The sequence below is a fragment of the Pelophylax lessonae genome (genome assembly GCF_965119305.1).
Source record: "Pelophylax lessonae genome assembly, chromosome: 5".
In the NCBI taxonomy this organism is placed as follows: Eukaryota; Metazoa; Chordata; class Amphibia; order Anura; family Ranidae; genus Pelophylax; species Pelophylax lessonae.
Window position 1 is genome coordinate 191,342 of NC_138772.1, and position 26,728 is coordinate 218,069.

Genomic DNA, 26,728 nt, shown 5'->3' on the forward strand with positions numbered 1-26,728 from the left:
CTGAGCAGACCCCGCCCGCTACAGCGAGGCTTTCCAGGTTGTAGGGGGCGGGGTCATTGGATCAATATTGGGATTAGGCCCCGCCCACGGAGTGATTCTTTCCTGACTCTCTCACTTCCCGCTTTCCTTTTTAAGATTTGGTCCCGCCCCCTCCGCCCTTCCCCGGCTGCGCTCATCCAATAGCACGGCGTGACGTCAGAGAAGACCTTCTAGTGCCAGGCAGTGCCAGGCATGTGAGAGGGCGGGGCCAGCGCTGATTGGAGGAGACGTGCGGGCGGAAGTGGTTGGCGCTGCGAGGAGAAAGATGACCGGAGGAGAGAAACGGAGAGAGAGGAGGATGGGGGGTGAGAGAGAGGAGGATGGGGGTGAGAGAGAGGGGGATGGGGGTGAGAGAGAGGGGAGGATGGGGATGAGAAACGGAGAGAGAGGAGGATGGGGGGGTGAGGAGTGAAGAGAGAGAGAGGGGGGATGGGGGGTGAGAGAGAGGGGGATGGTATGGGGGGGAGGAGTGGAGAGAGAGGGGGGATGGGGGGGGGTGAGGAGTGGAGAGTATGGGGGGTGAGAGAGGGGGATGGGGGGGTGAGGAGAGGGGAGAATGGGGGCTGAGGATTGGAGAGGGGGGATGGTGAGAGGGGGATGGGGAGCGGAGATGGGGGGGGGGGGGTGAGAGAATGAGGAGTGGAGAGAAAGGGGGGAGGATGAGGGGTGGGGAGAGGAGGGATGATATGGGGGAGGGGGATGGTATGGGGGGGTGAGGAGTGGAGAGAAAGGGAGGGGGGATGGGGGGGGTGAGGAGAGAGAAAATTGGGGGGGTGAGGAGTGGAGAGAGAGGGAGGGTGGGGGGGGTGAGAGAGAGGGGGATGGGGGGGTGAGGAGTGGAGAGAGAGGGGGGATGGGGGGGTGAGGAGTGGAGAGTATGGGGGGTGAGGAGAGGGGGGATGGGGAGCGGAGATGGGGGGGGGTGAGAGAGAATGAGGAGTGGAGAGAAAGGGGGGAGGATGAGGGGTGGGGAGAGGAGGGATGATATGGGGGAGGGGGAGGGGGATGGTATGGGGGGGTGAGGAGTGGAGAGAAAGGGAGGGGGGATGGTGTGGAGTGGAGAGAGGGGAGGGAGAGGAGGGACGATATGGGGGGGGGTGAGGAGCGGAGAGAGAGGGGGATGGTATGGGGGGGTTGGGAGAATTCTCTCCCAGATTCAAAGCACATTTTTCAAGCCTTGGTCTAATAGACCCCAATGTCTACCCCGCCCTTCACACTGTCTAACCAATCACAGATTGCTTGGTTGGATGTGTCTCCTGGCTGTATCGGGGAGGAAATGGTGCACCTGAACCCGGAAGTGACATCACTTCCGATTTCACTGTTTGCGTGTGAGATGGAGGTGTGGATTGGCCTCGGTCTCCCTGCAGTCTCTCTCCTCCCATTGGCAGATGGGTTTCTGGGCCCTGGTGAGCGTGGGACAGCCCGGGAACTACAGGAGGAGGAGGAGGAGGAGGGACCGCTGGCTCTGTGGAAGTGATTGATGGTTACGGAGCGGCCGCTTTCACTTTGACATTCACTTTCCTGTTCTGGGAAAGCATCCATGGACATCCTTCCCCCCCCCCCCCCCCGTGCACACCCTGGGGTAGGCATCGGGCTCCCCCTGTAATCACTGTGACCTTCAGACAGATCGGTGCCGCCTCATCAGTGCATATCAGTATAGTTCATTGGTGCCGCTTCATCTGTGCCGCTTCATCTGTGCCGCTTCATCTGTTTCGCCTCATCAGTGCTCATTAGTGCCTCCTAATTAATGCTCATCCTTACTGTCTCATCCATGCTGCCTCTCAGTGCCGCCTCATCAGTGCCCCTTCATCAGCGAAGAAAAATGACTTATTTGCAAAATTTTATAAGGGTCTTTTTTTTGTTTAGCAAGAAATAAAACCCCCGGCGGGGATTAAATATCACCAAAAGAAAGCTCTGTTTGTGTGAAAAAAGATTTCCTATGGGTAGAGTGTTTCATGACTGCGTCATTGTCAGTCAAAGTATGACATTTGAACAATTTCTGGTTCAATATAAAAGATGTTCCATCGAGTAAATGGATAGCGAACTTCTCACAGAATGGTGACAAACTACGGGACCTAAAAATAATTCTCCATAGGTGACACTTTAAACGCCTCTCCAGGATACCAGTTTAGAGTTGGAGGAGGACTGGGACTGGGGGGTTTTATGCACTTTTATATTTATCACAAGGGATGAAGAAGATGGTACGGGCCGGTGACGGGTCCTTATGGAGGGATCTGAAGTCTATGAGAAGTCTCTTCTGGCCTCCCAAGTGTCACATAGAGCTGAGATCAGACGCTGGGGGAGCCGGTAACGACGTCACCAAAAAACAAACTGGAAGTGAGGAAATCCTCGCCGCTTCTGATTGGTGTCACATATTAGGGGCGGGATCTTCCACTCTTCACCGGGAATGTGACCCAACTAGTCACATCACTACCGGGCTCCCCTATGGGATGGAACAGTCCAGTAAAGGTGGCAGTAGTGGGGGCCCCCCTTCCAGCGGCTGTATAGCCATGATCCAGGTATAGCACTTCAACCCAAAGCTATCTATATATATATATATATATATTATTTATTTCAGGTACTTGTATAGCGCCGTCAGTTTACATTCACATCGGTCCCTACCCTCAAAGAGCTTACAGTCTAAGGTCCCTATCTCACATTCATACACATATTAGGGCCAATTTAGACCGGAGCCAATTAACCTCCCAGGATGATGTCTTGGGTGTGTGGGAGGAAACCGGAGTACCCGGAGGAAACCCACGCAGGCACAGGGAGAACATGCAAACTCCGGGCAGGTAGTGTCATGCTTGGGATTTGTACCACAATCCTTTTGCTGCTCAGTGAAAGTGCTAACCACTACAACACTGTTATATATCTCCTACGGGTAGGAAGTGGTTAAGAGTCAGATTGGGAGGTAGGTGAGAAAACTAAAAGAACTGGGGGGATTTGAGGAGGATCGGGGTATCTAAGGAGGGACACAGGGGGATATAAGGAGGGTGGGGGTGTCTGAGGAGGGATATAAGGAGGGTCGGGGGGAGAGGGATATAAGGAGGGTGGGGGTGTCTGGGGGAGAGATATAAGGAGGGTGGGGGTGTCTGAGGAGGGATATAAGGAGGGTCGGGGGGAGAGGGATATAAGGAGGGTGAGGGTGTCTGGGGAGGGATATAAGGAGGGTGGGGGTGTCTGGGGAGGGATATAAGGAGGGTGGGGGTGCCTGGGGAGGGATATAAGGAGGGTCGGGGGGAGAGGGATATAAGGAGGGTGTCTGGGGAGGGATATAAGGAGGGTGGAGGTGTCTGAGGAGGGATATAAGGAGGGTCGGGGTATCTAGGGAGGGATATAAGGAGGGTGGGGGTGTCTGGGGAGGGATATAAGAAGGATGGGGGTGTCTGGGGAGGGATATAAGGAGGGTGTCTGGGGAGGGATATAAGGAGGGTGGAGGTGTCTGAGGAGGGATATAAGGAGGGTCGGGGTATCTAGGGAGGGATATAAGGAGGGTGGGGGTGTCTGGGGAGGGATATAAGAAGGATGGGGGTGTCTGGGGAGGGATATAAGGATGGTCGGGGTGTCTGGGGAGGGATAGAAGGAGGGTCGGGGTGTCTGAGGAGGGATATAAGGAGGGTGGAGGTGTCTGTGGAGGGATATAAAGAGGGTCGGGTGTCTGGGGAGGGATATAAGGAGGGTGGGGTGTCTGGGGAGGGATATAAGGATGGTCGGGGTGTCTGGGGAGGGATATAAGGAGGGTGGGGTGTCTGGGGAGGGATATAAGGATGGTCGGGGTGTCTGAGGAGGGATATAAGGAGGGTGGAGGTGTCTGTGGAGGGATATAAGGAGGGTCGGGGTATCTAGGGAGGGATATAAGGAGGGTCGGGGTGTCTGGGGAGGGAATAGAAGGAGGGTCGGGGTGTCTGAGGAGGGATATAAGGAGGGTGGAGGTGTCTGTGGAGGGATATAAGGAGGGTGGAGGTGTCTGAGGAGGGATATAAGGAGGGTCGGGGTGTCTGTGGAGGGATATAAGGAGGGTGGAGGTGTCTGTGGAGGGATATAAGGAGGGTCTGGGTGTCTGGGGAGGGATAAAGGAGGGTGGAGGTGTCTGAGGAGGGATATAAGGAGGGTCGGGGTGTCTGTGGAGGGATATAAGGAGGGTCAGGGTGTCTGAGGAGGGATATAAGGAGGGTCGGGGTATCTAGGGAGGGATATAAGGAGGGTGGGGTGTCTGGGGAGGGATATAAGGAGGGTGGGGGTGTCTGAGGAGGGATATAAGGAGGGTGGGGGTGTCTGGGGAGGGATAGAAGGAGGGTCGGGTAGTCTGAGGAGGGATATAAGGAGGGTGGAGGTGTCTGTGGAGGGATATAAGGAGGGTGGAGGTGTCTGAGGAGGGATATAAGGAGGGTCGGGGTATCTAGGGAGGGATATAAGGAGGGTGGGGTATCTGGGGAGGGATATAAGGAGGGTGGGGGTGTCTGAGGAGGGATATAAGGAGGGTGGGGGTGTCTGGGGAGGGATAGAAGGAGGGTCGGGTAGTCTGAGGAGGGATATAAGGAGGGTGTCTGTGGAGGGATATAAGGAGGGTGGAGGTGTCTGAGGAGGGATATAAGGAGGGTCGGGGTGTCTGAGGAGGGATATAAGGATGGTCGGGGTGTCTGGGGAGGGATATAAGGAGGGTTGGTGTGTCTGGGGAGGGATAGAAGGAGGGTCGGGGTGTCTGGGGAGGGATAGAAGGAGGGTCGGGGTGTCTGGGGAGGGATATAAGGAGGGTTGGTGTGTCTGGGGAGGGATAGAAGGAGGGTCGGGGTGTCTGGGGAGGGATAGAAGGAGGGTCGGGGTGTCTGGGGAGGGATAGAAGGAGGGTCGGGGTGTCTGGGGAGGGATAGAAGGAGGGTCGGGGTGTCTGAGGAGGGATATAAGGAGGGTTGGGTTGTGGAGGGACTCCGCCCAGTGTTTTTATTGGACACTCCTGGTTATGTCTTCGCAGAGCCGGTTCTCCCGGGGAAGAAGCAGAAGGTTCTCCAAATACACAAAGCATTGACCTCTGACCCCATAGACATGGACACCCTGCGGGAAGTGGCAGTGAGTGATGGCGGACTGCTTGGCCAGGAGATCCGCAGGAAGGTGTGGCCTAAACTGCTCAATATCAACATCTTCTGCCTGCCGCCCAAACCAGGTCCGTCCTTTCTTTACCCCTCCCACCTGACAGGCTGGGTCCTGACCCCCCTCCGGCCGGACAGGCTGGGTCCTGACCCCGCCCCTCCGGCTGGACAGTCCAGACCTCTACCACTACACAAGCTGTTCGCTGACTCCTCCCCCAAATGGAATACACCCTCCCCCCTATCTGTCCTGACCACTTAGTAATGATCATGGGATCTGATGTGATTATTGTTTTACAGGCCCCGCCCTCCGCTCCAATCACCGGGACTATAACCAGGTGGAGATGGATGTACGGCGTTCACTCAGGAGATTTCCAAAAGGTTTGACTTCTTGCGTTGGTCATTCTTTGGTGTTTGTGATGTCACAGGTGGAGTGGGTGGGGTTTCCTGTGTTCTGCTGACATTTAGTTATCTCCCCCCCCCCCCCCCCCTCTTCAGGGATGGCAGAGGGTGAGCGCTCGGTCCTACAAGGGCAGTTGACTGACATGATCCTTTATGTTCTACGGAACAACCCGGAGCTCCACTACTACCAGGGCTACCACGATATCGCCGTTACCCTGCTCCTCACCGTCGGCGTGCGAATGGCAACCGGCATGCTCCAGACTCTCTCCACCCACCACCTTCGGTAGGTTCTCACCACTATTACTGCCGTTTTGGGTGTTATATGGTAGGGCGCTAGGAAGGGTCAGGTAAGGAGGGGACGAGTCATGGTGGGGTGCTAGGAAGGGTCAGGTAAGGAGGGGACGAGTCATGGTGGGGCGCTAGGAAGGGTCAGGTAAGGAGGGGACGAGTCATGGTGGGGTGCTAGGAAGGGTCAGGTAAGGAGGGGAGTGGCGGCAGGGCTCTGGGAAGGGTCAGGTGAGGAGGAGACGAGTCATGGCAGGGCTCTGGGAAGGGTCAGGTGAGGAAGCGAGTAGCGGCAGGATGTTGAGTAGGGTCAGGTGAGGAGGGAATAAGTCATGGTGGGGCGCTAGGAAGGGTCAGGAGAGGAGGCAAGTAGCAGCAGGACGTTGGGAACGGTCAGGTGAGGAGGGGACAAGTAATGGCGGGTTGCTGGGAAGGGTAAGGTGAGGAGGGGACGAGTAATGGCCGGGTGTTGGGAAGGGTCAGGTGAGGAGGGGACGAGTAATGGCCGGGTGCTGGGAGGGGTCAGGAGAGGAGGCGAGTAGCAGCAGGATGTTGGGAAGGGTCAAGTGAGAAGGGGACGAGTCATGGTGGGGTCCTAGAAAGGGTCAGATGAGGAGGAGATGAGTTGGAACTTGCATTTTACTATGATTTGGAATTCTCAGTGACGTTTCTCTCCATCTGCAGAGACTTCATGGACCCAACAATGGACCGGACCCGCCATGTCCTGAGCTATTTGATGCCTCTTGTGCAGTGTGAGAGCACTGGACTCCATGACTTCCTCCTCCGGTATGGGTCTCAGTTAAAACATCTCACCCACCAATCCCATGTCTGCTGTCCCCAGAGCTCCTTATCCTCCTGTCCAATCCCCACAGAGATGGTCTGAAAGGTGGTCGTATCCCTACACAGGTGTCGCTCTCTCCCAGGTCGGAGGTGGGCTGTATCTTCTCCCGCTGGCTATTAATACACACGTGTCGCTCTCTCCCAGGTCGGGGGTGGGCTGTATCTTCTCCCGCTGCCTATTAATACACACGTATCGCTCTCTCCCAGGTCGGGGGTGGGCTGTATCTTCTCCCGCTGCCTATTAATACAGGGAGTGCAGAATTATTAGGCAAATGAGTATTTTGAGCACATCATCCTCTCTATGCATGTTGTCTTACTCCAAGCTGTATAGGCTGGAAAGCCTACTACCAATTAAGCATATTAGGTGATGTGCATCTCTGTAATGAGAAGGGGTGTGGTCTAATGACATCAACACCCTATTTCAGGTGTGCATAATTATTAGGCAACTTCCTTTCCTTGGGCAAAATGGGTCAAAATAAGGACTTGACAGGCTCAGAAAAGTCAAAAATAGTGAGATATCTTGCAGAGGGATGCAAAGCTTCTGAAGCGTGATCATCGAACAATCAAGCATTTCATTCAAAATAGTCAACAGGGTCGCAAGAAGCGTGTGGAAAAACCAAGGTGCAAAATAACAGCCCATGAACTGAGAAAAGTCAAGATGCCACTTGCCACCAGTTTGGCCATATTTCAGAGCTGCAACATCACTGGAGTGCCCAAAAGCACAAGGTGTGCAATACCCAGAGACATGGCCAAGGTAAGAAAGGCTGAAAGACGACCACCACTGAACAAGACACACAAGCTGAAATGTCAAGACTGGGCCAAGAAATATCTCAAGACTGATTTTTCAAAGGTTTTATGGACTGATGAAATGAGAGTGAGTCTTGATGGGCCAGATGGATGGGCCCATGGCTGGATTGGTAAAGGGCAGAGAGCTCCAGTCCGACTCAGACGCCAGCAAGGTGGAGGTGGAGTACTGGTTTGGGCTGGTATCATCAAAGATGAGCTTGTGGGGCCTTTTCGGGTTGAGGATGGAGTCAAGCTCAACTCCCAGTCCTACTGCCAGTTTCTGGAAGACACCTTCTTCAAGCAGTGGTACAGGAAGAAGAAAAACATGATTTTCATGCAGGACAATGCTCCATCACACGCGTCCAACTACTCCACAGCGTGGCTGGCAAGAAAGGGTATAAAAGAAGAAAAGCTAATGACATGGCCTCCTTGTTCACCTGATCTGAACCCCATTGAGAACCTGTGGTCCATCATCAAATGTGAGATTTACAAGGAGGGAAAACAGTACACCTCTCTGAACAGTGTCTGAGAGGCTGTGGTTGCTGCTGCACGCAATGTTGATGGTGAACAGATCAAAACACTGACAGAATCCATGGATGGCGGCTTTTCAGTGTCCTTGCAAAGAAAGGTGGCTATATTGGTCACTGATTTGTTTTTGAATGTCAGAAATGTATATTTGTGAATGTTGAGATGTTATATTGGTTTCACTGGTAAAATAAATAATTGAAATGGGTATACTGTATATTTGATTTTTGTTAAGTTGCCTAATAATTATGCACAGTAATAGTCACCTGCACACACAGATATCCCCCTAAAATAGCTAAAACTAAAAACTACTTCCAAAAATAGTCAGCTTTGATATTAATGAGTTTTTTGGGTTCATTGAGAACATGGTTGTTGTTCAATAATAAAATTAATCCTCAAAAATACTCATTTGCCTAATAATTCTGCACTCCCTGTACACACGTGTCGCTCTCTCCCAGGTCGGGGGTGGGCCATATCTTCTTCCTCTCTCTCTCCCAGGTCGGAGGTGGGCTGTATCTTCTCCCGCTGCCTATTAATACACACGTGTCACTCTTTCCCAGGTCGGGGGTGGGCTGTATCTTCTCCCGCTGCCTATTAATACACACGTGTCACTCTCTCCCAGGTCGGGGGTGGGCTGTATCTTCTCCCGCTGCCTATTAATACACACGTGTCGCTCTCTCCCAGGTCGGGGGTGGGCTGTATCTTCTCCCGCTGCCTATTAATACACATGTATCGCTCTCTCCCAGGTCGGAGGTGGGCTGTATCTTCTCCCGCTGCCTATTAATACACACGTGTCACTCTCTCCCAGGTCGGAGGTGGGCTGTATCTTCTCCCGCTGCCTATTAATACACACGTTTCACTCTCTCCCAGGTCGGAGGTGGGCTGTATCTTCTCCCGCTGCCTATTAATACACACGTTTCACTCTCTCCCAGGTCGGGGGTGGGCTGTATCTTCTCCTGCTGCCTATTAATACACACGTTTCACTCTTTCCCAGGTCGGGGGTGGGCCGTATCTTCTCCCGCTGCCTATTAATACACACGTGTCACTCTTTCACAGGTCGGAGGTGGGCTGTATCTTCTTTCTCTGAATAATAATACACACGTGTCGCTCTCTCCCAGGTCGGGGGTGGGCTGTATCTTCTCCTGCTGCCTATTAATACACACGTGTCACTCTCTCACAGGTCGGAGGTGGGCTGTATCTTCTTTCTATGAATAATAATACACACGTTTCACTCTCTCCCAGGTCGGGGGTGGGCTGTATCTTCTCCTGCTGCCTATTAATACACACGTTTCACTCTCTCCCAGGTCGGAGGTGGGCTGTATCTTCGCTCTGAGTTGGCTCATCACATGGTACGGTCACGTTCTCAACGACTTTCAGCAAGTTCTGCGCCTATACGATTTCTTCCTGGCCTCTCACCCGCTGATGCCCGTCTACTGCGCAGCACAGGTACTATATGTGATGTGATTGGACGATTGCTGGGAGGTGGGTCACTGGTAAACCTGCATGCTGCAGGTTTACGTTGGGGATTCCCAACATGAAGTAGACATGGGGTGGATGGATGGTGAGGGGATGCGGTGGGCGGCACATATGGGGAAAAGGTGTCTTGGGAGATGTAGATGTTTGAGAGGGGGTGGAATGGAAGGTCGAAATGGCGAGAGGGGGTATGGGGGGAAGTGGATGTTGGGATGGATCTATGGTGAGGGGTGTGGTAGGAGGGGCAGATGGGGAAGAGGTGTGTGGGAGATGTAGATGTTTGGGTGGGATAGAAGGCAAGAGGTGGAGATTGAGAGGGGGTGCGATGGAAAATATAGATGTTGGGAAGGTGTGGTGGGAAGTGGACATGGGCTGGATGTATGGTGGGTTAATGTTGAGGGGGTGCAGTGGGTGACATAGATATCAGGGTGGATGTATGGTGGAGAGAGAGAAGTGGTGGGAGGGGCAGATGGGAAGTGGCTATGGTGGAAGGCGTAGATGTTGGGAGGGGCTATGGTGGAAGATGTAAATGTTGGGAAGGGGGTGTGGTGGGAAGTGGACAAGAAGTAGAGGTATGTTGGAGAGACGGAAAGGAAGGGGGTGTGGTGGGGGCAGAGGTGCAATGGCAATTTTTGGGAGGGGCTGGAATGGAAGGTGGAAATGGTGAAAAGCTGAAAGAGGGTGTGGTGGGAGGGGTATGGTGGAAGACAGCTGTTGGGAAGGGGCTATGCTGTAGGGTGTAGATGTTGGGAAGGGGGCATGGTGTAGGGTTTAGATGTTGGGAAGGGGGTATGTTGGAAGGCGTCGATGTTGGGAAGGGGGTATGGTGCAAGGCATAGATGTTGGGAATGGGCTATGGTGGAAGACGTAGATGTTGGGAGGGGGGAGGGTATGGTGGAAGACGTAGATGTTGGCATTTGGTTACGGTAAAAGAAGTAGATGTTGGGAAGGGGGGGTATGGTGAAGACGTTGATGTTGGCAATTGGCTATGGTAGAAGGAGTAGATGTTGGGAAGGGGCTATGGTGGAAGACGTAGATGTTGGGAAGGGGGGGAGGGTATGGTGGAAGACGTAGATGTTGGCATTTGGTTACGGTAAAAGGAGTAGATGTTGGGAAGGGGCTATGGTGGAAGACGTAGAGGTTTGGAAGGGGGTATGGCGGGAAGTGGACATGGGAGTGGATGTATAGTGGGGGGATGGCGAGGGGGTATGGTGAAAGACCTAGATGTTGGGAAGGGGGTGTGGTGGGAAGTGGAGATTTTTGGGAGGGGATGTCATGGAAGGTGGAGATATGGTGAAAGGCAGAGAGAGGATGTGGTGGGAGAGAAAGATAGGGAGGAGTATGGTGGAAGACGTAGATGTTGGGAAGGGGGTATGGTGGAAGGCGTAGATGTTGGGAAGGGGCTATGGTGGAAGGCGTAGATGTTGGGAAGGGGCTATGGTGGAAGGCGTAGATGTTTTTGAAGGGGCTATGGTGGAAGGCGTAGCTGTTTGGAAGGGGCTATGGCGGAAGGCGTAGATGTTGGGAAGGGGCTATGGTAGGAAGTGAACATGGGGTGAATGTATAGTGGGGGGATGTTGAGGGGCTATGGTGGAAGACCTAGATGTTGGGAAGGGGGTGTGGTGGGAAGTGGACATGAGGTAGATGTATGGTGGGGAGATGGAGAGGGGTGTGGTGGGAGGCAGAGACCTGGCAGAGGTGTGATGCAGATATTTGGGAGGGGATGGCATGGAAGGTGGAGATGGTGAAAGGCGGAGAGAGGATGTGGCGGGACAGACAGATAGGGAGGGGTACGGCGGAAGGCGTAGATGTTGGGAAGGGGCTATGGTGGAAGCTGTAGATGTTTTTGAAGGGGCTATGGTGGAAGGCGTAGATGTTGGGAAGGGGCTATGGTGGAAGGCGTAGATGTTGGGAAGGGGCTATGGTGGAAGGCGTAGATGTTGGGAAGGGGCTATGGTGGAAGGCGTAGATGTTGGGAAGGGGCTATGGTGGAAGGCGTAGATGTTGGGAAGGGGCTATGTTGGGAAGGGGCTATGGTGGAAGGCGTAGATGTTGGGAAGGGGCTATGGTGGAAGGCGTAGCTGTTTGGAAGGGGCTATGGCGGAAGGCGTAGATGTTGGGAAGGGGATATGGTGGAAGACGTAGATGTTGGGAAGGGGTTAGGGTGGAAGGCGTAGATGTTGGGAAGGGGCTATGGTGGAAGGCGTAGCTGTTTGGAAGGGGCTATGGCGGAAGGCGTAGATGTTGGGAAGGGGCTATGGTGGAAGGCGTAGCTGTTTGGAAGGGGCTATGGCGGAAGGCGTAGATGTTGGGAAGGGGCTATGGCGGAAGGCGTAGATGTTGGGAAGGGGCTATGGCGGAAGGCGTAGATGTTGGGAAGGGGCTATAGTGGAAGGCGTAGCTGTTTGGAAGGGGCTATGGCGGAAGGCGTAGATGTTGGGAAGGGGCTATGGCGGAAGGCGTAGATGTTGGGAAAGGGCTATGGCGGAAGGCGTAGATGTTGGGAAGGAGCTATGGCGGAAGGCGTAGATGTTGGGAAGGGGCTATGGTAGGAAGTGAACATGGGGTGAATGTATAGTGGGGGGATGTTGAGGGGCTATGGTGGAAGACCTAGATGTTGGGAAGGGGGTGTGGTGGGAAGTGGACATGAGGTAGATGTATGGTGGGGAGATGGAGAGGGGTGTGATGGGGCAGAGGTGTGATGCAGACATTTGGGAGGGGGTGGTATGGAAGGTGGAGATGGTGAAAGGCAGAGAGAGGGTGTGGTGGGAAGGACAGATAGGGAGGGGTATGGTGGGAGACGTAGATGTTGGGGTGGATGTATGGTGATAGTTTGAGAGGGGGTGTGTGATGGGAGATGTTGGGGAAGGGGTGGGATGGTAGGTGGGGCTGTTGAGGGGTGTGGTGAGAGGCGGAGATGTGGAGGGGAGGAGTGTAGTGAGATATCACTTTGTATACGGAGGGCTTGTATTGGAAGAGTATAATTGGTCACATGATCTATATTCTGATCTTTCAGATGGTATTGATGAGGGAGGAGGAGATATTACAATGTGATTGTGACATGCCCTCCATCCATCAGCTTCTCTCCAACATCCCCCCTCACTTCCCCTATGAGACCCTCATCTCCCGGACCCACTCCTTCTTCCAGAAACACCCGCCATATGAGGTGGAGAGACAGGCCTCGCTCCAGAGACTGAAGAGGTATGTGACAAATGGAATGGGTGGAGCCTAATAAGGAGTGGGTTTGGCCAACGGTGGTGTTTACAGCTGTACTGTATAACCATAGGGGGGCAGTAATATTGATGGTCTATATTGTAGTACTGTTTATGACCACAGTGGGGCAGTATTATAGGAGGTGTATACAGTACTGTGTGTGACCACAGGGGGGCAGTATTATAGGAGGTGAATACAGTACTGTGTGTGACCACAGGGGGGCAGTATTATAGGAGGTGTATACAGTACTGTGTGAGACCACAGGGGGGCAGTATTATAGGAGGTGAATACAGTACTGTGTATGACCACAGGGGGGCAGTATTATAGGAGGTGTATACAGTACTGTGTGTGACTGTGACCACAGGGGGGCAGTATTATAGGAGGTGTATACAGTACTGTGTGTGACCACAGGGGGGCAGTATTATAGGAGGTGTATACAGTACTGTGTGTGACCACAGTGGGGCAGTATTATAGGAGGTGTATACAGTACTGTGTGTGACTGTGACCACAGGGGGGCAGTATTATAGGAGGTGTATACAGTACTGTGTGTGACCACAGTGGGGCAGTATTATAGGAGATGTATACAGTACTGTGTGTGACCACAGTGGGGCAGTATTATAGGAGGTATATACAGTACTGTGTGTGACCACAGGGGGGCAGTATTATAGGAGGTGTATACAGTACTGTGTGTGACCACAGTGGGGCAGTATTATAGGAGATGTATACATTACTGTGTGTGACCACAGTGGGGCAGTATTATAGGAGGTATATACAGTACTGTGTGTGACCACAGGGGGGCAGTATTATAGGAGGTGTATACAGTACTGTGTGTGACCACAGTGGGGCAGTATTATAGGAGATGTATACAGTACTGTGTGTGACCACAGTGGGGCAGTATTATAAAAGGTGTATACAGTACTGTGTGTGACCACAGGGGGGCAGTATTATAGGAGGTGTATACAGTACTGTGTGTGACCACAGGGGGGCAGTATTATAGGAGGTGTATACAGTACTGTGTGTGACCACAGGGGGGGCAGTATCATAGGAGGTGTATACAGTACTGTGTGTGACCACAGGGGGGCAGTATTATAGGAAGTGTATACAGTATTGTGTGTGACCACAGGGGGGCAGTATTATAGAAGGTGTATACAGTACTGTGTGACCACAAGGGGGGCAGTATTATAGGAGGTGTATACAGTATTGTGTGTGACCACAGTGGGGTAGTATTATAGAAGGTGTATACAGTACTGTTTGTGACCACAGGGGGGCAGTATTATAGGAGGTGTATACAGTACTGTGTGTGACCACAGGGGGGCAGTATTATAGGAGGTGTATACAGTACTGTGTGTGACCACAGGGGGGCAGTATTATAGGAGGTGTATACAGTACTGTGTGTGACCACAGGGGGGCAGTATTATAGGAGGTGTATACAGTACTGTGTGTGACCACAGGGGGGCAGTATTATAGGAGGTGTATACAGTACTGTGTGTGACCACAGGGGGGCAGTATTATAGGAGGTGTATACAGTACTGTGTGTGACCACAGGGGGGCAGTATTATAGGAGGTGTATACAGTACTGTGTGTGACCACAGGGGGGCAGTATTATAGGAGGTGTATACAGTACTGTGTGTAACCACAGGGGGGCACTCTTTTGTCTAACAATCTTTTCTGGCAATCTTTTCAGCATTTCAGCTGCCTCGTTCCGCTCCCTGCAGATCTCTGCCTCGCAGCAACGTCCCGATTCCATGCTCCGCCAACAGAATCCTCCAGAATCAGACATTGTGCACATGCGCTCACAGAATACTTTGTTGAAATTAGCGGTTTGGGGTCTGTCTGCCTCCCTGGGGGCAGCGGCTCTGGCGGTTACTCAGACGGCTCTGGAATGGGGCCCGGAGCTGCTGCTGGGACTTTTCTGACATCCGGTACGGCGGAGGGGAGCTATGCTTGTGATATTGGAAGAATCAGAGGAGATGGACTTCATAAGGAAATGGGGACACTTGATAAGGACATCGTAGGGAAGGATCGGAGGGGTACGGACATCGTAGGGAAGGATCGGAGGGGTACGGACATCGTAGGGAAGGATCTGAGGGGTACGGACATCATAGGGAAGGATCTGAGGGGTACGGACATCATAGGGAAGGATCTGAGGGGTACGGACATCATAGGGAAGTATCAGAGGGGTACGGACATCGTAGGGAAGGATCTGAGGGGTACGGACATCATAGGGAAGTATCAGAGGGGTACGGACATTGTAGGGAAGGATCAGAGGGGTACGGACATCATAGGGAAGGATCAGAGGGGTACGGACATCGTAGGGAAGGATCGGAGGGGTACGGACATTATAGGGAAGGATCGGAGGGGTACGGACATTATAGGGAAGGATCGGAGGGGTACGGACATTGTAGGGAAGGATCGGAGGGGTACGGACATTATAGGGAAGCATCGGAGGGGTACGGACATTATAGGGAAGGATCGGAGGGGTACGGACATCGTAGGGAAGGATCGGAGGGGTACGGACATCGTAGGGAAGGATCGGAGGGGTACGGACATTATAGGGAAGGATCGGAGGGGTCCAGACATCATAGGGAAGGATCGGAGGGGTACGGACATCATAGGGAAGGATCGGAGGGGTCCGGACATCATAGGGAAGGATCGGAGGGGTCCGGATATCGTAGGGAAGGATCTGAGGGGTACGGACATTGTAGGGAAGGATCAGAGGGGTACGGACATCGTAGGGAAGGATGGGAGGAGTACGGACATCGTAGGGAAGGATCGGAGGGGTACGGACATTATAGGGAAGGATCGGAGGGGTACGGACATCGTAGGGAAGGATCTGAGGGGTACGGACATTGTAGGGAAGGATCAGAGGGGTACGGACATCATAGGGAAGGATCGGAGGGGTCCGGACATCATAGGGAAGGATGGGAGGAGTACGGACATCGTAGGGAAGCATCGGAGGGGTACGGACATCGTAGGGAAGCATCGGAGGGGTACGGACATTATAGGGAAGGATCGGAGGGGTACGGACATTGTAGGGAAGGATCAGAGGGGTACGGACATCGTAGGGAAGGATCGGAGGGGTACGGACATCGTAGGGAAGGATCAGAGGGGTATGGACATTATAGGGAAGGATCAGAGGGGTACGGACATCGTAGGGAAGCATCGGAGGGGTACGGACATCGTAGGGAAGCATCGGAGGGGTACGGACATCGTAGGGAAGGATCGGAGGGGTACGGACATTATAGGGAAGGATCGGAGGGGTACGGACATCGTAGGGAAGGATCGGAGGGGTACGGACATTATAGGGGAAGGATCGGAGGGGTACGGACATCATAGGGGAAGGATCGGAGGGGTACGGACATCATGGGGAAGGATTGGGGGGGGTCCGGACATCGTAGGGAAGGATCCGAGGAGTACGGACATCGTAGGGAAGGATCGGAGGGGTCCGGACATCATAGGGAAGGATCGGAGGGGTACGGACATTGTAGGGAAGGATCGGAGGGGTACGGACATTACAGGGAAGGATCAGAGGGGTACGGATATCATAGGGGAAGGATCGGAGGGGTACGGACATCATGGGGAAGGATCCGAGGGGTACGGACATCGTAGGGAAGGATCGGAGGGGTACGGATATCATAGGGAAAGGATCGGAGGGGTACGGATATCATAGGGGAAGGATCGGAGGGGTACGGATATCATAGGGGAAGGATCGGAGGGGTACGGACATCATAGGGAAGGATTGGGGGGGGGTCCGGACATCGTAGGGAAGGATCCGAGGGGTACGGACATTATAGGGAAGGATCGGAGGGGTACGGACATTGTAGGGAAGGATCGGAGGGGTACGGACATTACAGGGAAGGATCGGAGGGGTACGGATATCATAGGGGAAGGATCGGAGGGGTACGGACATCATGGGGAAGGATTGGGGGGGGGTCCGGACATCGTAGGGAAGGATCCGAGGGGTACGGACATTATAGGGAAGGATCCAAGGGGTACGGACATTATAGGGAAGGATCGGAGGGGTACGGACATTGTAGGGAAGGATCGGAGGGGTACAGACATTATAGGGAAGGATGGGAGGGGTACGGACATTATAGGGAAGGATGGGAGGGGTACGGACATCGTAGGGAAGAATGGGAGGGGTACGAACATCGTAGGGGAGGATTGGAGGGGTACGGACATTATAGGGAAGGATCGGAGGGGTACGGACATTATAGGGAAGGATCGGAGGGGTACGGACATTGTAGGGAAGGATGGGAGGGGTAAGGACATTATAGGGAAGGATGGGAGGGGTACGGACATTATAGGGAAGGATGGGAGGGGTACGGACATCGTAGGGAAGAATGGGAGGGGTACGGACATCGTAGGGAAGAATGGGTGGGGTACGAACATCGTAGGAGAGGATTGGAGGGGTACGGACATTATAGGGAAGGATCGGAGGGGTACGGACATTATAGGGAAGGATCGGAGGGGTACGGACATTATAGGGAAGGATCGGAGGGGTACGGACATTATAGGGAAGGATCGGAGGGGTACGGACATTATAGGGAAGGATCGGAGGGGTACGGACATCATAGGGAAGGATCGGAGGGGTACGGACATCGTAGGGAAGGATGGTAGGAGACGTATATTAAAGGGAAACCAGAACATTTCAGCTTTTTGCACTTTATTTCGGATGAGCCACATGTGGCAGCTTCTTTCTGCACTCCTGCTTGCCCCGCCTCTATTGGTCACATGACAGCAGACGCCATCTTTGCAGGTCATTCGGGGGGTGTTTGGCGCCACTTCAGAAGACGGGAGCTGTGTCCTCAGTGGCCTGCCATGGTATCGCTTATCATCCCGTACAATGTCTGTGGTTTTTTACATGGTATTCTATTTATAGTTATTTATGGCACATGGTTATTAGATATACAGTATCTGACAAAAGTAAGTACACCCCTCACATTCTATCTTTTCATGTGACAACACTGAAGAACTGACACTTTGCTACAATGTAAAGTAGTGAGTGTACAGCTTGTATAACAGTGTAAATTTGCTGTCCCCTCAAAATAACTCAACACACAGCCATTAATGTCTAAACCGCTGGCAACAAAAGTCAGTACACCCCTAAGTGAAAATGTCCAAATTGGGCCCAAAGTGTCAATATTTTGTGTGGCCGCCATTATTTTCCAGCACTGCCTTAACCCTCTTGGGCATGGAGTTCACCAGAGCTTCACAGGTTGTCACTGGAGTCCTCTTCCCCTCCTCCATGATGACATCACAGAGCTGGTGGATGTTAGAGACCTTGCGCTCCTCCACCTTCTGTTTGAGGATCCCCACAGATGCTCAATAGGGTTTAGGTCTGGAGACATGCTTGGTCAGTCCATCACCTTTACCCTCAGCTTCTTTATCAAGTCAGTGGTCATCTTGGAGGTGTTTGGGGTCGTTATGTTGGAATACTGCCCTGCCCCCCAGTCTCTGAAGGGAGGGGATCATGCTCTGCTTCAGTATGTCACAGTACATGTTGGAATTCATGGTTCCCTCAATGATCTGTAGCTCCCCAGTGCCGGCAGCACTCATGCAGCCCCAGACCATGACACTCCCACCACCATGCCTGACTGTAGGAAGACACACTTGTCTTTGTACTCCTCACCTGGTTGCCCCCACACACGCCTGACACCATCTGAGCCAAATAAGTTTATCTTGGTCTCATCAGACCACAGGAGATGGTTCCAGTAATCCATGTCCTTAGTCTGCTTGTCTTCAGCAAACTGTTTGTGGGTTTTCTTGTCCATCATCTTTAGAAGAGACTTCCTTCTGGGATGACAGCCATGGAGACCAATTTGATGCAGTGTGTGGCGTATGGTCTGAGCACTGACAGGCTGACCCCTCCCCCACCCCTTCAACCTCTGCAGCAATGCTGGCAGCACTCATACGTCTATTTCCCAAAGACAACCTCTGGATATGACGCTGAGCACGGCACTCAACTTCTTTGGTTGACCATGGCGAGGCCTGTTCTGAGTGGAACCTGTCCTGGTAAACCACTGTATGGTCTTGGCCACCGTGCTGCAGCTCAGTTTCAGGGTCTTGGCAATCTTCTTATAGCCTAGGCCATCTTTATGTAGAGCAACCATTCTTTTTTTCAGATCCCCAGAGAGTTCTTTGCCATGAGGTGCCATGTTGAACTTCCAGTGACCAGTATGAGAGAGTGAGAGCGATAACACCAAATGTAACACACCTGCCCCATTCACACCTGAGACCTTGTAACACTAACGAGTCACATGACACCGGGAAGGGAAAATGGCTAATTGGGCCCAGTTTGGACATTGTCACTTAGGGGTGTACTGACTTTTGTTGCCAGCAGTTTAGACATTAATGGCTGTGTGTTGTTATTTTGAGGGGACAGTAAATTTACACTGTTATACAAGCTGTACACTCACTACTTTACATTGTAAGCTCTAATGACCAGGGTCCTCTAATTCCTCCTGTATTGAATTGTATTGTCTTCTCTCATATTGTAAAGCGCTGTGCAAACTGTTGGCACTATATAAGTCCTGTATAATAATAATTGTAGCAAAGTAAGTGTAATTTCTTGAGTGTTGTCACATGAAAAGATAGAATAAAATATTTACAGAAATGGGAGGGGTGTACTTACTTTTGTGAGATACTGTGTCTTTGTGTCTTTCATCTCAATTGTTTTTATAAATAAAGATATTGTGCATTTTCAGTCTCTGCTATCATTGTGGGTAATTTTTCCTGAGGTAACTACGCCGCCACTGCTGGAAAGAAAAATGACAGCAGGGACATTACCGACCAATGGTACGAGGGAGGAAGGGGCACAGCGGCCACCAGTCTCCCGCTGGCCATACACCGCAAAATCGCTTTCTTTATCCAGAGAATCTTTATATCCATGCAGTAGGGTTATGCTGCCACCTTGGGGTGACTGGACATTGGCAAAAAGAGACGGGAAATCCCCTCCCAGACATAACCCCTCCCACCTAGGCGTTGCTTCCGTTTTTTGCTAGTGTCCTAAGGTGATGGTCGTGTCTGTGCGGTCTGCACAGAATTGTCTTCTTTAGATTCTTTTATCAAAATTGACCTTGCGAACCAAACTAGACTCTTATACAAGTCCAAGGCAGGAATCCCCGGCTGGGCAGTAGAGTCCTTGAGGTTTGGGGCCCCGCAGTGTGGAATGGTGAGTGTACTGGGTCAGGGAACGTTTGTGCCCTCACCTCCTGGCCTAATGTAGACTCTCCCTCTCTTCTAGGGAGGTGGATCACTGGAACAGAAGGTCATTTTTCTTTGGTGAGGGGGGAACCAAATATTACGAGGCAGCACACAGGTGTTTGTACACCTTTTATCTTCTCTGCAGACTTGGACTGCTGATTCAGCATGGATCCTAATATTATCAGCAGGCCACATCTCAGTGATGGCAAAGAAGAGGATCCAGAAGGTTCCCAGATTCCCTTATCAGGCAGGGAAGAGTCTGGACACCACTCCTTTTATCCCTGAAGGGGTCACTAATGCCTCGTTTCCACTGAGCGGATCGGTTCGGTTCGCTATTTTGAGTGTTTCCATTATGAAAGTGGCCCATACAACCGAACCAAACCGCACCATTCCTGGTCCTCCTTCAGATGTAGGGCCATAGGAAATGGTACGGCAGGGTTAGGGTGGAGCTACTGGCGTCACACGATACATTCCACTGATTGGCGGACAGGAAAACGCCAATGCTCACGTCAAACGAAAAGCTCAGTCCAGATAATAGTCCGGACTTGCAGTGGAAACGCTCACCTGAATAGGCCGGACCATTATAACCCTTCCAAACTGTACCGACCCGAAGCGTTCCGCTCAGTGGAAAGGAGGCATTAGTTCCATGCACTTCTGGCTCCCTTCAATTGCCTTGACTTTCCATTATCACTGAGTCGCCTTCCTCCAGCTCCTGTGTATCAAGGGAGGAATTCTCATCTGCTGGGCTGCAGCACCAGCTCTCCAATGTCCTTTCTGGTTTTGACCATCCTGGTCGCAAGCAGAAACATTCCCCCCACCCTCTTTGCTGATGAAGGAAGAGCCAGCCGGCTGAAGAAGTGCATCAAAGCCTTAACATAGCTATTCTAAGGGATGGGGACCCTGACCATGGGGATACTGAGTCAGGCAGATAGGTGAAGAGCCCTTCGCTTCTAGATGTATGCCTTAAAGGATTCCATCCAACAACTCTCCTGCGTTCTGGCGTCTTGTTGATACCCATGCGTAGGATCCTAAGGCTGAAGTGTTGGTCATTGGACTTGCTCTAAAAAGCAGGTTGAACACTTAACTTTTCAAGGGGAAGGTTTGTTTGGTCCTGCCCTGGATGACTAGATCCTAAAGGTAACTGTGATCATGAGTACCCTGTTGCCGATTAAAAAAAGAAGTAAATCCTGCAAAACAAAAACTGGCCATGCCTTCTACTTCCAAAATGCATTCCTTTTACCAACCACAAGCCTTGGGCTCCAAGCCCCAGTCCTAGTTCTGCAAAAATACATGGACTCCAAAGCCCTCGAAGCCAGGAGACAAGTCCTCCTCACAATAAAGGGGCAACATTTAGATGTTTGCAGGCCTTCCCAAAGGTTTGTCAGGGGAACGTTGCAGAGGAATGGGTCCACAACATAGGACTGGATTTACTAAAGGCAAATATACTGCACTCTGCAAGTGCAGTTTCTCCAGAGCTTTGTAAATGAGGGACTGCTTCACTTTGCAAAGAATACCCAATCACATGTAAGGATGATGAAAGTCAGTAGAGATTCTGCTCTGGAGCAGCACGTTGCAAAGTGCTCAGTCTATTTGTCTTTAGTAAATCAACCCCTAAGTGCCCTGAAGTTACAAGCAGGAATGTCATAGCCTTTATATCCATGGCAGTAGGCGCTTTATACTTTCAAATGTTTCTTTGAATCCACAAAAAAGGATGTTCTTCCTTTTTGAACTTTTGATAATCTGCTGTCTCAGGGAGAGATCGTCCCCGACTTTAACAGTTTCTATTCAAACCTCTTCGTGGTTCCGCAGCCAAATAGTGATTTTTGCCCCATCCTAGATCTCAAGAGACTCAAAAAGTTTTTCCAAGTACGGAAGTTCTGGATGGAATGGGTGTGGTCAGTTGTTGTCTCCTTCGAGGAACGAGATTTTCTGACATCGGTGGATATCAGGGTTGCTTATCTGCACATGCTAATAGTTTGTGGTGGAAGACCACCCCTTGTGTGCTGTCTTCATGGCCTGTCCACTGCTCCCAGAGTATTCACCAAAGTGCTAGACACGGTCCGGGACTCCTAGGTTCTCAGGGTATTCCTGTCATAGGTTATCTAAATCAGTGGTCCTCAACCCAGGCCTACAGGGCCCACTAACAGGCCAGATTTTAGGTATTACCTTGGGGAGATGCAGACTAGAGTACTGCAATCACTGAGCAGCAAATGATATCACCTGGGATGTATTTCAGTTATCTTGAAAATCTGGCCTGTTAGTGGGCCCTGTAGGCCAGGTTCGAGGACCACTGATCTAAATGACTTTCTTCTGAGGAAACCGTCTCCTTTGCTTCTGGAGATCAATGTGAATGGAACAGTGCATACTCTGGAGACATTCGGAAGGGTCCTGAACTTTCTAAAGTCAGCCTTAGTCCCAACCCAATAGTTTTAATATTGAGACCTGATTATGGACACGGTCCAACTGAGAGTGATCCTACCCCAGGAGAAATGCCTTGCTCTGAGAATTCAAATTCCTCTACTCTGCTTTGCGTGAGGGTTCTGGAAAGATGGAAGCCTCCTTTTGAGTCCGTCCCTTTGCCCAGTTTCATTCCAGGCCCCTCCCACTGAGTATCATGTGAACATGGGACAGAAGGAGTAACACTATCTGATACGGTTAGGGCTCTTTCACATTGGTGGCCAGGTGGGTGGTAAAAAAACATTTACTGCTCCCGGCCTCCCACCTAAGTGCTAACATTGCATCCTGACAAGGCTGTACACATACCGCTGTCTCTGCAATTTTAACTCGGGCTGCAGAGTTCAGTGGGAGGCTCTGCTCGTGATCGTGCTGCTATTTTCTTTTACTACAAATCCGCAATGATTTTAAAACGCAAAAAGAAAATGTTCTGGAGGCAGCAGGATCCAGAACACCTGCCAGTCGCTGCTACACCTCTCTCTGAAAAGTGATCCCATGTGGTCACCAGAGGCTCCCTCCTACACAAGAGTCCACTGAGTTCCCCTTTACATCACAGTCTACAAAGAGCCCTTTTACATTAGAGTCTGGTCTCCAGAGCCCACCTTTCCCTTACACAAGAGTCTACAGAGTTCCCCCTTACATCAGAGTTTGCAGGATTCCCCCTTACAATGTGAGGGGAAACTGATGTAAGGGGGTCTCTAGTCACCTGAGCCCACTCTTCTCTTACACAAGAGTCTGCAGGATTCCCCCTTACAATGCAAGGGGGAACTCTGATGTAAGGGGGTTCTCTGGTCACCAGAGCTCGCCCTCCTCTTACACAAGAGTCTGCAGAGTTCCGCCTTACATCAGAGTCTGCAGGATTCCCCCTTACAATGCGAGGGGGAACTCAGAGTTCCCTTTTACACCAGGATCCACAGATGTAAGGGGGTCTCTGGCCACCAGAGCCCGCCCTCCTCTTACACAAGAGTCTACAGAGTTCCCCCTTACATTAGAGTCTGCAGGATTTCCCTTTACAATTCGAGGGGAAACTCTGATGTGAGGGGGTCTCTGGTCACCAGAGCCCACCTTCCCCTTACACAAGAGTCTACAGACTTCCCCCTTACATCAGAGTCTGCAGGATTCACCCTTACAATGTGGGGGGAAACTCTGATGTAAGGGGGTTCTCTGGTCACCTGAGCCCACCCTCCCCTTACATCAGAGTCTGCAGGATTCCCCCTTACAATGCAAGGGGGAACTCTGATGTGAGGGGGTAGGTCTCTGGCGGATCCTGGTGTAAAAGGGAACTCTGATATAAGGGGGTCTCTGGTCACCAGAGCCCGCCCTCCTCTTACACAAGAGTCTACGGAGTTTCCCCTTACATTAGAGTCTGCAGGATTTCCCTTTACAATTAGAGGGGAAACTCTGATGTGAGGGGGTCTCTTGTCACCAGAGCCCACGCTCCCCTTACACAAGAGTCTACAGACTTCCCCGTTAAATCAGAGTCTGCAGGATTCCCCCTTACAATGCGAGGGGGAACTCTGTGAACCCTGGTGTGAAGGGGAACTGCATACGCAGTTTTGAAGCTGGCCCACAGCTATAATTATTTACGGGCAGCCGCTATCTGTAACTGACGTTTATATATTGGCTGATTTTTACAAGCTGTCTGTAAATTTACGGACAGTTGGCAATGCTGGTTGGAGGGGGCCACCATTCACATGAAACTTTTTCGACCTTTTCCTTTAACTTTTTATTTAAAGGATTTTGGACTGAAGGGGGGCAACAGGGTCACCCAGAAAATGTATTTCATCTGGTCATTGAAGGTGAACAATCTTATTTCTAAAGCGGAGTTCAGCTTTAGAGTTGCTTCACCTAAAAGTGCCAATTCCACTTCTGTGATGAATCTGGTGAGTTATGGAAAACACGGACGATATCAACTGAAGGTGGAATGGGGACCCTCCACCTCTATGACATCATGCTCGATGACCTCACACAGCTTCCACCTTTCTCCTGGGTTCACCTCTAGATGGCAGTAGCTGTACTCGAGGGGTCCCTGGATTGTTCTCTGTGCACATGATTGACGGATATGACGATATATATGTGATAGGAAAGATTTTCTGAGTCCTGTACTGCGTCATGCTGTAACTCTTCCTCCATCTTTTAGTGCCAGGAATGTCGGGGTTAAATGCAGCCGCGGTGGGACGGGGTGCAATATGAGGGTGGCAGGTGTCCTCGTACCCTCCGAGGATGTTCTGGCAGACGAGGATGATTTGGGGTCGCTGATTTGGAACAGATGCTGGTGTGTAATTAGAAGGACTAATGAGCCTGTTAGTGGCAGAACAGCTGTCACCTCCTAATTACAGGCGGAGAGCCGGAGATCGGGGGTCATCCTCAACAAAGGGGGCAGAAATCATACACATCACCCGCTTTGTATAATACTCTATAATGGATTATCATGTGACTGGATTATAATACCCCTAATCCCTGCACTAGACTGAGTACCTTCCATATACCCCCAACACTATGACTACCTTCCATATACCCCAACACTATGACTACCTTCTATATACTCCCAACACTAGGACTATCTTCCATATACCCCCAACACTATGACTACCTTCTATATACCCCCAACACTATGACTACCTTCTATATACCCCCAACACTATGACTACCTTCTATATACCCCCAACACTATGACTACCTTCCATATACCCCCAACACTATGACTACCTTCTATATACCCCCAACACTAGGACTATCTTCCATATACCCCCAACACTATGACTACCTTCTATATACCCCCAACACTATGACTACCTTCTATATACCCCCAACACTATGACTACCTTCTATATACCCCCAACACTATGACTACCTTCCATATACCCCCAACACTATGACTACCTTCTATATACTCCCAACACTAGGACTATCTTCCAAATACCCCCAACACTATGACTACCTTCTATATACCCCCAACACTATGACTACCTTCTATATACCCCCAACACTATGACTACCTTCTATATAATACTCTATAATGGGCTGATGGTACTATCACAAGGTACAGGTGGGAGGGTGTCAGCCTAGGGAAGAGGTACAGGTGTGTGTGTGGGGGGGAGGGTGTAAGTCCAGCGGAGAGGGGGGGTATTAGTCCAGGGAAAGACATACAAGTGAGGGAGGGTTGGTAGTCCAGGGGAGGCTATGGGGGGTTGTAGTGCAGGTAAGAGGTATAGGTGTGGGGGGACGGTAGTCCAGGGAATGGGTACAGGTTGGGGGGGGGTGTCAGTCCTGGGAGAGAGGTACAGTTGGGTGGGTCAGTCCTGGGGGAGAGGTACAGGTGGGGGGTGTCAATACTGGTGAAGAGGAACAAGTGAGACGAGTTAGTCCTGGGGAAGAGATACAGGTGGGGGGGATCAGTCCTTGGGGAGAGGTACTGGTAGGGAAGTTCAGTCCTGGGGGAGAGGTACGGGTGGGATGGGTTAGCCCTGGGGGAGTAATACAGGTGGGGGGGGGGGGTCAGTCCTGGGGGATTGATACAGGTGTGGGGGGGGGGGTCAGTCCTGGGGGAGAGGAACAGGTGGGATGGGTTAGTCCTGGGGAGGTACAGGTGGGGGGAGTCAGTCCTGGGGGAGAGGTACAGGTGTGGGAGGGGGTCAGTCCTGGGGGAGATGACTAAGTGAGATGGGTTAATCCTGGGGGAGAGGTGGGGGGGGGGTCCGCCCTGGGGGAGAGGTACAGGTGTGGGGGGGAGGGGTCAGTCCTGGGTAGAGGTACAGGTGGAGAGGTACTAGTGGTGGGTGGTGCTGTCAGTCCAGGGAAGACACATAGGGGAGGAGGGGGGTGTCAGTCCAAAGGAGAGGTACAGGAGGGGGGGATGTCAGTCCTGGGGGAGAGGTACATGTAGAGGGTGTCAGTCCAGGGAAGACGTGTAGGGGGGAGTGTCAGTCCAGGAAAGAAGTATGGGGGGTGTCAGTCCTGGGGGAGAGGTACAGGTAGAGGGGGTGTCAGTCCAGAGAAGACATATGGGGGGTGTCAGTTCAGGGAGGACGTATGAGGGGGTGTCAGTCCTGGTGGAGAGGTACAGGTGGGGGGGTGTCGGTCTAGGGAAGGCGTATGGGGGGGTGTCAGTCCAGGGAAGATGTTTGGGGGGGTGTCAGACCAGGGAAAACATATGGGGGGGCGTCAGTCCAGGTAAGACGTATGGGGGGCTGTCAGTCCAGGGAAGACAAATGGGGGGTGGGTGTCAGTCCTGGGGGAGAGGTACGGGTGGGGGGGGTGTCAGTCCAGGAAAGATGAATGGGGGGAGGGGGTGCCAGTTCAAGGAAAATGTATGGGGGAGTGTCAGTCCAGGGAAGATGTATGAGGTGGGTGTCAGTCCAGGGAAGATGTATGGGGAGGTGTCAGTCATGGGAAGACATATGGGGGGGTGTCATTCC

At 51.9% G+C, this 26,728-nt stretch overlaps 1 protein-coding gene across 1 annotated transcript; it reads left to right on the forward strand.

Annotated features, from left to right (window-relative positions):
- Positions 1–233: 233 nt before the first annotated feature.
- LOC309556344 (TBC1 domain family member 20-like) lies at positions 234–14,722 on the forward strand. The gene is made up of 8 exons (XM_082258798.1): positions 234–344; positions 5,015–5,203; positions 5,427–5,507; positions 5,625–5,811; positions 6,498–6,599; positions 9,269–9,410; positions 12,454–12,638; positions 14,335–14,722. The coding sequence occupies exons 1-8, from the start codon at positions 305–307 to the stop codon at positions 14,564–14,566; spliced, it is 1,158 nt and encodes a 385-aa protein (XP_082114924.1). The 5' UTR covers positions 234–304; the 3' UTR covers positions 14,567–14,722.
- The last annotated feature ends 12,006 nt before the right edge of the window (positions 14,723–26,728 follow it).